This window comes from Sciurus vulgaris (genome assembly GCF_902686455.1).
Source record: "Sciurus vulgaris genome assembly, chromosome: 15".
NCBI lineage: Eukaryota > Metazoa > Chordata > Mammalia > Rodentia > Sciuridae > Sciurus > Sciurus vulgaris.
This window is the reverse complement of record NC_136476.1, coordinates 72,473,452-72,486,855: the sequence shown is the minus strand read 5'-3', so window position 1 is coordinate 72,486,855 and position 13,404 is coordinate 72,473,452. Positions and strand designations below refer to the sequence as shown.

Here is a 13,404-nt window from a genome sequence, read left to right as displayed (position 1 = left end):
AGCCTTCTCTCTCCCAGCCTACCTAGTCACCACCACTCATATGCACATCCTGGTACATGCATGTGCAGACAGATTTCTGGTCACTTTAAATGTCCTAAAGAAGTCCTTGTTTTTAGGCTACCCAGATTCACCTGATTTAGACTCCGGCTGCCTGTCAAAGACACACATCAAAGTTTGGTCTCACATTCAAACAAGCTCCAAGTGGGTTCCCTGAGTCTGAGCCCTTCCTGAGAGTCAGGAAGCTGACCTGGGCTGAGGGTTAGAATTCCTCCCTGCTGGCGTCAGAGGCCCTCCGGTTTCTTTTCATTCCAACCCTGGCTCTCTGTGGGGTAGGCCTCCTGGGTTTGCAAAGGAGGTGGTAAGCCGTGGGCTGAGGCAGGATGGCAAGCTTGATACTAAGTGGTGCTGACTCAAGGATGTTTGAATGCATCCCTCAGACCTCCCTGTCGAGGACCTGAGATCTTTGGTCTTGCCGCACGTCACTCTTCCGCCCCATCGCCTCCTTTTCCTGCTCTTTTGTCCCTTCAGTGACCCCCTTTGACCCTCTGGGTGAAAGGAATTCCTTTCTCCTCCCCAAACCCTCATTTCTTTAAAAATGCACAGTTTTAAAACAATAGCAATCTGGGATCTAAATTCTAGAAGTTAAAGTCCAAAAGGGCCCTGGGAGCTCATCATCACTTTGTAGTCGGGGAAACGGAGAATGAGGACGCTCAGTCACTGTGCAAAAGGTGCCGCAGGAATTTATCGGCAGCATCCAGTCCAAGACAATTTTCGCCACAGATGGATGAACTGCTTTGCGTCGCTCACAATTGAGATGGAGAGCAAGGAGGGAAGAAGCAGCCCACACTGTGCACTGTGCTAAATGCTTTAGAGAAAGAATAAACAGAATTATCAGCGTTCTAATGAAGTTTGTTTTCCAAAGGAGACAACTCAGACCCAGAGAAAGCATGGAAGACGCCCAAGGTGACCCAGGGAGTAACTGCGAACTAAGACTTTGGAACTCAGGCTCCTATGTCTCTTATACATGGCACAACAATGGGAGGAAGTGCCAAACTCGACCAATGCTAAGAAATGATGCAGATACTGTCCTTGGAGGGCCATGAGTTAAAATTGTAGCCCAGGACCCTGAATGAGCCTGCCCTGGTCCTCCGCTGAGGGCAGGGCTCTGTGCAGCGAGACCTCTGTAGGAGGATAACACAACTCAGGAAAAAGACACGAGAGGGATGTGTGCTCACGTTGTTTCCTGCTGTGACTCCGTGGCACCAAATGGAAACAGTGGGAAAAGGTACACTGTGCTGCTTCTTCAAGAGCTTGCCTGGGTCTTGGACATCATGCTTAAGGCAAATGGATTGGGTTGGAAGTTTTCTTCTCTGACCACCTGGAGATAAGACTTTAGGCAAGTCACTTAGCTTTCAGGGCCTCAGTTTTCCCATCCCCCAAATGGGTATAATTCTGACTCTACAGGGTGACTGGGAGGATGATTACAGGCATTTAAAAAAAAAGTTTTCTTGGCACAAAGGCAGCACAGTTGGGTGCCTAGTAGATAGAATCACTTCATGGTGAAGTGAGTCTAGACTCTGCCTAGGGACCCCAAATCCCACCACTGCTATTTCTAGCTATGTGGCCTTGGGAAAGTTACTCAGTCTCTCTGAACCACAGTTTGTTCCTCTGCCAAACTGGGATAACAACATAATTTATCTCGTGGGCTTGCTGAGAGGATGGATCCAACTTCTGCAGGAATAATACTAATATCAAGGATAACAGAGCAGTAGCGTCCGTACCCGGGTCACTGTTTCAAATGCTGTAGGTTAAGGAACTCTTTTCCTTGTTTGCAGTGCTGGCCAGGGAACACTGGTCTTGAACATGCTAGACAAGTGCTCCACCACTGAGCTGCACACCCAGCCGATGGATAAACTCTTGTGATCTGCACACACACAAAAAACAAACCCTCTACTTTGAGACAGCTGAGGCATAGATTAAGAGTATGTGCACCACGATCTTCACCCGGAATACACGTTCTTGACCACTGTGTCCCAACTCACACGCCTGCCAGTGGGGAGCTGGCCACCCACCCAGGCTGAGAGATTGTCACCTCAATGGCCACCCCCTACTGCTCATGTTTCTCTCTCTTTTCTTTTACAGGCCTATCTTCAAGCCGAGGAAAGCTTAATTTCCAGAAAGTTTTTTTGGGGAAAGTTATTAAGTTTTCTACAGACGGAGGTCTGAATGAACACATGCAGCCAGGAGAAGATTCATTTTGTTTTTTTCATTTTTAAATTTTGGGTAAGGTGAGAGGTGGATCATCTATTATGATTTCACATTGTTAGAAAGAAAAATAATAATAAAAGCAGCTCCCGGCAGAGCCCTTTCTTCTCCCCCCACTCCCCCCCCCTCCCCCGCCTGGGCTGGTTTCCTTAGTCAGTGTTGTTCTACAGTCTCATCGGAATATCCACCGAGAAGACGTGGCGATTCATCTTCTTGTTTTTCTTTCTCGCCTTGGCTCAGTGTGGGCCAGGGCAGCCTGACAGAGGGGCCACAGGCTCTGTGACCCCCTGCCCCTCCCAGCAACTGGTGGGGAGGTGGACTGATCCCCATCCCTGGTCCTCCCCCTTATCTGCCGCACACAGTGAAGGGGAGGGCAGCGGGCTGCAGGGAGTGCTAATTGAATGTCTCAGCGCTGGCTGGCTCTGAGACAGGGCTGGGGTTGTGGTGTCAGGCATCAGAGACAAAGCGATGCTCAGGGCAGGGAGAGGGGCAGGGAGCTGCAAGGGAGGGGGACAGGGGAGCAGAGGAGGGGAGTGCCTGCAGGTTAGGGGAGATGACACGCAGGTCCCTCTCACTTTGCTAACTATTTATCAGCATTAAGCAAGATTTGAAAACCTCACATGAGGAACTGGGGATTCCTCAGCATCAGTCAGGGAAAGAAGATTTAGAGTGCTCACTTTATTTCACAAAGTGAGAAACTGAGGCTCAGAGATACGGAGCAGCACACAAGGCTTCTAAGTCTGAATTGAGGCCTGGGCCCAACTCCCCTGCAGAGTGCTGGGTGGTCAATCAAAACACAACAGGGGAGTCTCCAAAAACAAACCCTTGTAATGGCTGACAGGTCCTCTCTGAGGGGAGCCGGCTTCCAGCTCCTGCTTAGGATATATTACCAAGCACAACCCCTTTTGGGGACCCCTCACATTTTGTCTGACTAATTTGACCATTACCGTCCCTCCTTCAGCCTTTATCAGCAGCCTGTCTGTGGTTTATGACTCAGTGCCTGAGAACAGAATTCCCAGTTCTGCTGAACAGGCCTCCAGCTGGTGCCCGCTGGGCAGTTATCACTGTACTGATACCAACGCTTTTAACTGAAACCTCGGGTCTGGTGTATGTTATATTTCTAAAAGGGGGAAAAGGACAAGATAATTTCCACATTGTGAGGGGATGCAGCCTAAATTGCCCAAGAGGTCTTGTGGGTGGTGTTTGTTTTAATAAGCAACTTATTATGTGCTGGGGGATGAGGGCGGGGGTGGGAAAGTGGGAGAGGGAAGTCCCCAGGGTGTTGCATAATAGCACGCTGGCACCTTGGGAATACTTCCGGATGTGTGGGCTTCTGAAAAGTGAATGGGAACGTCCCCATAAATCTGTCACCCGCCCTCATGCTGGTGTTACTGACCCAGGGAAAACGGCCCTTCTAAATGGCCAGCAATGACGACTGATGGCAAAGAAGAGGAGGAGGAGATGAGGAAGGAGGGGGAAAGAAGGAGAAAAGAAAAGCAGGCAGAGGAAGGAAGGAAGGTGGAGAGGGATGAAGGGAGGAAGCAGATCATTTATGTGACAGAGTAGAAAATTCAGGACTCTCTGAATTCAGTCTGTTGATGGATCACGCTTCTGTGAGTCCTGTGACCTTGAGCTGTCACAGAGGGTCTCAGATCCCACATCTGGAAACAAGGTTCACATTAAACAAACATGCATGATGCAGGGCTACCATCCACCTACCCACAAACTGTGCTCATTGCTGACGACCCCTTCCCTGTCAACAATCCCCCCACCTCACCCTGCCCAGTCACACTGTGCATATCTAGCCTGCCTAGAATGGAGCAAAACAGCACAGTATCTAATGAGGACAATTTTCATCCAGGATTCTAAGTCACAACTAACAGAAACCAACTTTGCATAATTTAAGCAAAGCGAGCAAACAACATCTACTCAAAATAATACTAGAGGACTCTTTGGAAGGGCTAGAGAGCCAGGCTTGTAGCTCTGAAGTCAATTCGAAGCTTAAGATTTAGTCCTACAACTGGTCTGGTGAAGGGATCCAAAGCTGCTGCTATTTCACCTCAACTTGGACACTGATAGAAGCTGTCCCTGGTACTTCAGAAACTGTCGTGGGTGTGACCACTCCCTCCATGGTCATCCAAATGGTTTCTGCAGGGTCCCTATGTCTTATCACCCTAGCTTCCAATTGCAAGTGTGTCTGAAGTGGAACAGAGGGAAAGTCTAGGCTGTGTGTCTACACTCAAGCAACGGGGTGACCAGGAGGAGGAGTCTGAATCTCAGCTTCTCTAGTTAGGGTTGGGGTATGATTATGAGCAATTCGTGTAATACAAAGATTAGGAGGATAATTCCCTAAATCTAGGAAGGAAATTTAGATAGTAAGCATCCAAAAAAATATTGGTAAATATCTTCCCCAGATGGATCCTAGAACTTTCATTTTTTTCTGGAGGAGAACAAGGAGGCTTGCCAAGGTCACATCCAAGCCATGGTGTCTCACGCAATCCTGTCTGACTACTGTCATTAATACGCTAAGGATGAGCACAGTGTCCACGCTGGCAAAGCTTCCCTCTCCAGTCCTACTGCTCTGACTCACTAAGCTAGATCTTCTGGGAGCCAGGGCCTGTCTCCTCTTCAGCTGTTCCTTTTAGAAGAACAGTTTTCTAGACTCAAGCTATGAAGTTTGTCCTTAGAGTCTAGTCCCTGAGAGCTGGAATCTCTGGATGAACTTCACTCTGCCTGGAATGCCTGTTTATGGGAATGTCCATAATGAGATTCCAATGGCCACTGAAAGGTACAGCTGAGGTCCTTCCTCTGATTCAAATGCCACTCAATATACAGGAGTAAGAAACTTCCCTGGGCAACATTCATACTACCACCCATTTTGTTATTACCTTCCACTAATTTGTTACACGAATTGCTCATAACGATGTGCTCCTCATGCTTGAAGCTCTGCAAGATCAGGGGCTATCATTTCTTGCAAGAAGCTTACACAATGTGAGGCCAGACACTCAGGGTTTCAGTCTACCTCTACCATTTAACTAGAGCCTCAGATTACCACACCATATCCCACTTACTATTTTGAAAAAGCAGTGCATAAAAGGGTTGTCATAGCGTTTATAAATGTTCTTGGGATGTAGCAGATGTTCAGCAAATACCATCAGTAGCAGCAGAACACCAGAACCTATTAAAGAGTAAAAAGCTATAAAAGGGACCTAAGAGGGTCCAGGTCTCATCCTCTTGGTAACTCCCTTGTCAGACATCATTACCCTATGTACCTGTATGATTTCATGAATGGTGTGAATCTGTATCATGTACAACCAGAGAAATTAAAAGTTGTACCTCATTTGTGTACAATGAATGAAGTCTATAAAAATAATAATAAAAAAACCTCTTCAATTAACACTGTTTGAAAAACACTAATCTAGTCCAAAATAGTCCTTTTGACCAAAGCATAGAAGGGCAGACGAGGTGCAAGGAGGCAGAGCAACCTGCAGTGAGACCCAAGATCCAGTGCTCTTCCCACCAGCTTCTCCCAGTCCCCAACACTGCACGTAAAATCCAGTGACCTTTCTACGAAATGGTGAGTGACGTCAGAATTTTCAACTACTCTCTACATCATTGGGTTTCAAGGACCAACCACATCCAGGTACCAGGGGTTGACATATGGTAAAGGGCCAGTAGTGAATATTTTGGGCTCTTTGAGTCATCAGTTGAAGCCACTCACCTCTGTTGTAGCATGAAAGCAGTCATAGATCACATGGAAGTCAATAAGTGTAGCTTTGTTCCAATAAAATTATATTTACAAATACAGGGAGTGGGTTGGTTCTTGCCTATGGATCATAGTTTGTGAAAATCTTTCTTGCATTTGTGTATGGTTGGGTGGGGTAGTTCTAAAGTGACACAGTACAGAGATCAGGACTCAAGCATCTCTTTTATAGCACGATATCTGACCTTTACCGTGTCCTACCTTCTTCCCAGAACCACCTGGGTTACATGCCACATTAGAGTGAGTGACAAGGGTGAGTATTTTCCAGCATGGGCTGGAGTAATGTTGGTCGCCATGAGGATGTTGGTAAAGGTGAGGTCTGGGTTCTAGTACAGCTCATGAGTATGAGGAATTTAGCCACACACATTGGAAACCACACCACAGAAGTAAGTTCAGATTCTCAGAGACCTCCTAACCCAATCATCTCAATGAACAAGAGGTAAATTGAGATCCCACCTAGGGAAGCCACTAGGCTAGCTTTATGCAAGTTCTTACCCGGAGAAGATGATAGCCTGATATATTTTAAATTTTAATCCAAAGTTCTTTCTGCCACACTACTAGATGGGTTATCAGACTTTTACTATGGACCTTTGTCCAGTCAACAGAGAAGAAAAAACCAATCTTCTGCAATTTCACAACCCAAGACCCTGCCTAGAAACTCCTCTGTCCTTCTTCTCTTTCTTTTTTTCAACCACAAATGTTTGCAGAACACCTTTATTGTATTGCTCAGTCCCTTCTTGGTGCTAAGCAGATAGTAGGTGCTCAATAAATGTGTTGGGAATAGAACAAAAGGTAAGTGGTGCATGTTTTTTACCCTCAGGGCAGGCAATCTGCTGGGAGAAAGAATGTCTAAACACCCCTGTAATGCGCTGCAGATGCAAGGATGCGATGACATCTCCTTCCCTTTAGTCCTCCTCGAAAATTGCCTTTCAGTGAGAAATCTTCCCACCGAGGTTTTCATCCCCTCTGTAGCTGCCCCTTCCCTTTTCAGATAGAGCACCTCTGTCTTTTGTACTTGCAAATGAATTGTGATTAGTTTTCACCTCCAGCCCAGGGGATTAGCTGGGGGACCTTTGATCTTCAGGTATCGATTTGCATCTTAAAGGAAGTATGATCTCATCTGGGCCAGCTCAAAATTCCATCCCTGCCCCCAACTCCTGTCTGTTTAGCAGCCCCGGGCTGGCCAGGGCCTCCCAAGTGGGGCTGAAACAACAAGATCGGCCAGACTCTGCGAGAAGGCAGAGGAAAACACGTTTCCCATCTGACTCGGTAAAGGTGGGAAAAGGACGTTTGCTTTCTAAACACAGGCTGCTCTGCTCTATCTCCTCCTTCTGATGAGAGAGACTGCCCGGGGTTCTGAGCTTGCAGCGAGGACCATGGCAGCTCCTGGATAATGGCTAGAGGTTGTGCAGCTAAATGAGCTGAGCACAAACTTGAGAATCCGACAGAATCAGGTTCATGCCCACGTTCTGCCTTCAACCACTTCTGACCTGGTCAAATTTTATCATCTCCCTAACTTTTGATGCTTGTCATCTTAAAAGACTAAAAGTCCTAACTATTTATAGTAATAGCTATTCTGGACAGTGGATGTGAAGAAAAGCAACAGCATTTGTAAATTACAGCTTAATCAAAATCAGTTATCTGTCATTATCTACGAGAGCCTAAGTTCTTGACAGTAGGATTATTTGCTCTTTATTTTGCTTGTTTTTCCACTTCTGTATTTCCTGGTGCCTGACACATAAGAGTCACTCAATAAATGTGTAAAACCAAGGGGCAAATCATCATTTAGTCAAAGTCATTGTTAGCATCGTAAATGACCAATCAGCCAGGCCCAGAGACATGGCAGACTTACCAATGCAATTGAAGGAGACTTCTTGCTGGCAGAAAAGGGAGCAACCATCACCATTGATTTTATTCATGTCGTCACATTCTTCACCTTGGCCTCTGCACAGTGGACATACAGGAGAAATTTTCCAGATCAGTTTCAGAATCAAGGCTGGATTGGAAAAGTTCCCACATGGCCCATGAATCTTCCTCAGGACCTCTCCCAAGTCTCTTTTCCTTCCTGAGTCTGTTTCTTCATCTTCAAAATGACATTCATAAAAGGTGTAGATTTAGAAAAAATACTATTACATTTGCCTAATTTTGTGTGTGAGATGATGAAGCAGAATTCCTGCTTCAAAGTCATTCTTTGAAATCTTGTCAGTTAAATTAACAAGTCAGCTGGGAGTAAGACATGGATGAAGAAGTGTACAAATATGTGCACAGATCTAGCTCCCACCACGTCCAGAAAATATTACTGCTGTTCTTGTGTTCCTGATTTCTAAAGGGTGAATCTGAAAGAAATGGAAGTCCTGTAATGTACACGCTGCTTCTTTACTACATCCGGTGTGGACACACTTCCTACTCCCTCAATGCACTTAAAGGTAAGGTGTTTTTCATTCACATACACAGGTTAGTCATCCTTTCATTGAAAAGTTTTATTTTCTCTACTGGGCGTGTCATTTCATGGTGTCAAGAACTCAGAGGCCCTTGGGACTATGCTGTTAGGAAATAAAAAATTGTCCCTTCCTGTTTTTTTTTTTTTTTTTTTTTTTTTTTAATTTCATCACCTGAGATTGATTCTGCAGAGGTTGGGACAGGCAGAAAATGAGCGGCATTCATTTTCTGAATTAGGCTTAGGTGAAGAGAAAGAGAGCCAAAACAGAGAGACTGGATGGATGGATTTTTGCTTTCTGGAAAGTTCCTGTCCTTTTAGAAACAGAAAACTTGGGTTAGACCCCCCCATGCTTCACACTAACTGTCCGGTTTTGTGTAAACAGTTTGGTCTCTCTATCTGATCTTTCTATTTGTGATGACTTAAATTTAAATCCATTAAAAGTAAATATAATTAAAATCCTATTCCTCAATCATGGTAGACACAGAGCAAGTACGCAGTAGCAGCACGTGGCTGGTGGCTACAGTGTTGGACAGCACCGAACACTTCCATCATGGCAGAAAAATCCATTGAACAGTGCTTGGTAGATGCTGCATCTCAGTTTTCTCCTGTGTTACATGAGACGATCTGCATACTCTGTAGAGCTGGGTTCCAAAAGGGAAGGTAAGTGCTGGCACAATGTGTGGCATGCAGTAGATGCTCAGGGAATCACAGTGCCCCTTGCCACTTTGCCTTGGGAGGTCTCTGCAGAGTGTGGGCAACTGGCTTTCCCTCCCCAGAGACCAGCTGGGACTTGTCATAGGATGGAAGAGGCCTCAGACTTTTCCTTTTACCCAGGCAATTAACACCAGGCTATGTTTGTTGTTTTTAGGAGGTGTCAGGGTAGCAAGACGGTGCCTTGCAATCAATCCTTAAGATGGCCTAGGACATTGCATTGATCTCCAAGGAGCCACCCAGGTTCTCCCCTGTCTGCAAACTCACGAGCAAAGAAGTTCATATTCCTAGCCAGTCCCAGCAATCTCTGTGGGAATCCTGCAGCCTGGAAATTGCTGGTGACCCTCTGCTTCTCAGCTATTTCTCAGGTTATCTGGGGAGATGCACTATTTTTTTTTTTTTTTAAACCAGGGTTATGCTACAAAGAATATTTCCAACCTGCCTTCCATTATCACCCCATTGGTATGTTCTATTGGTTTAAACAAAACATTAGGGTCACCACAAATATCTTCTAGGCATGCTCGATCTATCATTAGATAGAGAAGTTTTGAGAGACCTCCTTGGCCTCTTAGGCTGGAGTGGGTGGCTGCCATTCTCTGTGTTCACAGACATCTTGTTCCATCTATCACAGCAATTGTCAAATCCATGCCTCTGCCTATTAATTGAGGCCCCAATAATAGACTGTGAGATGCCAAGAGGAGTGACAGAGTGTCTGTCATCCTAGCACCTCGGTACCTGCTGCAGTGCCTGGGATTTAGCAGACAATACACTGCCACTCCTTTACTATCTAGTTTCGTATGGTTGTCATGTTACACAGTAATGGGATGAGAAATTCAGACAAGAACCTGTGTCCTCAAGTCATAAACTGGTTCAATCCCTTACAGGGTGGGTAAGCTTGAGAAAACTGCCTTAATTTACTCTTTGTGCATTAGTTGTCTTTTCTACAAAATATGCTAATAGGAGCTACCTCACCTGGTTGTTGGGAGGACACGAGTAGATGATAATGTAGCACAGTGCCTTGTGCATACTAGAGGCCCAATAAATTCTATAAATATTGTGATTATAATATCTGTCCAGCGCTTCCATCTTTTGCTACATGGGAAACTGGAAGAATCTGTTACTGTGGATATTAAAGTGTTTGTCCATTGGAGACCTCTTTGAGTGCTGAGTCTACCCAAGTTTCTCTGTAGATTCCTCTGTAGATAGCTGTGATGATACCCCCTCCTGTTCCCCAATGTTTTTTCCTCCCTTCTTCCCTCCTTCCTTCTTTTCCTTAAGTGAACATCTCTAAGCTGCATCCAGTTTTCTACAGTATGTCAAGAAGTGTTTGTTATCTGCAGGTAAGTTAAGTATTTGATGTCTCTGCAAGATACCAATTCTAAGTAAAAATACTTAAAATTTCTTTTAAATTATGAATATTGTGTAAAATTAGTGATTAGCAAAACAATGATTTTTAGATGAGCAAGAAGAATTATATCGTTTGCAGTGTTTTATCAATGTATCTTTATCTGTCTCCAAAATGGATAGATATAGTTATAGATTAGGATTCCAACTCTGGAGAATTCCTTTTTAAAAAAATTATTTTATCTAAGTAATCAAACCCTAAATTACAATTGCAGGCATTGAACCCAGGATTTTGCACATGCTAGGCAAGGGCTTTACCACTGAGTTACATCCCCAATTCTTGGATGTGTATCTGAAATACCCACAACCCATCCTGGAATTTCATCATGGGGTTATAAACTTTATAATCTATGCTCAAACTCTTGGCAGTTAGCTGATTTGACTCATAACTTAATACTTAAAAGTGCTTATATTATCTCCTCACTAGTAGCATTTTCACAATTCTGTTTTGGAATTACAGGTGTAGGACATCCAAGACATACATACATATATATACATATATATATATATCTCCCCCAAAGATACTGCTTCAACAAGCCACTTGAAATCATGCAAATAATTGTTACTGGCCTTATTAGTGTCATTTTTTTTAAATGAGAAAAAACATTGACTTTTAATAAAAAATGACAAATAAAATCTTCAGAGATAGCAGAGAAAAATTTAGGTAATTCCCCTCTGAGAAGACATAATTTTGCTATGGATATGTGTTTACTAAATAATTGCCCTGAGTCTTAAAAATTGAGGAAAGCACAACTTTTCCATAGATTATTTTATCAGAGGAATGAAAATACATTTTGGATGTTTATAATTTGTGTTTGGGCCAGCAAGTGGGCTTTGAAATGTTCTATTCAGACAACATGTGAAGTTCATTTGCTTTAATACATAAAACAGAAATATGCTTCAATGGGGGGAGGCAGACTGGAGTAGGCACTCCCACCTTTACGCACAGTAAATTTAAAGATGTAACTCATCTGTTTGCAACAGGCACTATGTCCTTCATTGCTCAGTCATGATCAGAAAGCATACTGCTGGCCAACGACCATGTCTATGTGGACTGCCATTTGTGTGCCAATACAGAACTCATACAGAACTGTGGTGTTCTTGCTGTACTCCTAGCTGGTCCTTGCATACCAGTGCAGTTTCCAGTCCACATCACATACCACACGATCATCATTGACACATTCAATGGCCCCTCTCCCTGTAGCATCGGTGTTAGTGATGAACAGAGTCATCCAGCACATCTCTTTCACATGTGTATGGTACCTGTGAGCTGATTCATGTTCTGCACATCAGTAGTTTCATCCAACTGTGAAGCAAATGCTCTTTCACTGCCCCTCCCACTAGAGCAATAGCAATTGCAATTCCATGTTGCACAGATATGATGTGACACCCAACGGTGACATTTAATGAAGGAATTTTGCCAATAGCTCGTTTTGCCATCTCTGCACATAATGTTTATCATTAAATCTGTCAATAGTTTTAAAAGTCTCTTAGTAATAGTGTGACTTGCAAATAAATAGGTTAGAAATAAGAATCATAATTTTAGCAATAAGAAACTTAATTTTGAATTATTGTTGGTCTCTTCTCCACCTCTAGGGATAAAACTCTCAATTTTGTTCCAGAAAAGATTTTTGTGCTTATTCTGGAAGGAAAAAAGCCCAAAAGTTTATTTATTGATTTTTTTTAAACAATGAGAAATTCTTGATGGCATCTTGTCTCTGTTTGGCAACTGTGTCACATCTTGCCCTGAGGACAACAGGATTATGAACTGATAATCCTAAGCAATTCACATCTTAGATGCATGCCTGTATATTTTTTAATCATAATTTCTGTTTGGGTTGGAATCTTTATTCTTATTGATTCATTTGCTTTGGTGTACTCATACTCAAATTTAATATTCACTTTAGAATGCCGTTTGCTATTTATGTTTCAACATTATACTTTGCTATTTTTCTAAGCCTTTGGAACATTTTCTAAATTGTTGATGTGCAATTTTAACAAATGCAAATGGCAGGCAACACAGAATGTAAACATATTTCAATGTAGAATAACTGCATCCTGTTAACTGTATGTGGGCAATGACAAAAACTATGAATGCAATCCTTATATCACATATAAAACAACGGAGAGTAAGAGCAAAATGGCAGTAAATGCATCCTGGTAGTTCTGTCTAAATCATGCATTCTACTACATACTTGAGAAATGCATGTGTTAAACAAACAAACAAAAAAAAGAGTCATTGATTTTCTTCCAAGGCCAGCAAATCTCTTGAAGACCAACTGATAGACTGCTGGGGATCACTTGCAACTCAGGGCATTGAAGAGTATCTTATTAGTTCCTCTATTCAGCACCCTGACTATCCCTTGGCCTAATTAGCATCCCCCGACCTCCTCTGTCCTTAGAGTTACTTACTTCTGGATAATGCCATCACCACAGTATCCACTCCCATGGATGTATATGGCAGTAGGTGATGGCTCACTTTCTTCATTTCCAGAAATGGTGACAACCTGGTATTGGTAAGTACTGCCAAGTTTTAGATCCCTGGAAAATGCAAAGAAGACGATTAGCTATACAAATACAAAGCTGGGGAGAAGACAGGCAGAGAATAAAAAATGAATTCTTGTGTATATTTTATCAGTCTTGTTCATTTCAAATACCAAATGCACATTTTGTTTTCAATAATTTTTGTTATCTCCTGGGATGAAGCTCCTCTGCTAAGCATGATGAACTGCACCAAAAATTTATACCAATAAAAACTAGCATCAATTGACCGATGGCCACGTATAGTAAAGGTGCTTTTTCTCTTTAAGTTTTACAACCA

General features: G+C 43.4%; 1 protein-coding gene across 1 annotated transcript in view; it reads right to left on the bottom strand.

Moving 5' to 3' along the window:
* PAPPA (pappalysin 1) overlaps positions 1-13,404 on the bottom strand; it is a gene marked incomplete at its 5' end in the record, with an annotated part of 230,832 nt that overhangs the window by 110,480 nt on the left and 106,948 nt on the right. Inside the window, 2 exons of the mRNA XM_079113401.1 lie at positions 7,881-7,972; positions 12,996-13,124. Coding sequence (XP_078969527.1) covers positions 7,881-7,972; positions 12,996-13,124 — 221 coding nt within the window. The remainder of the gene's footprint in view (positions 1-7,880; positions 7,973-12,995; positions 13,125-13,404) is intronic.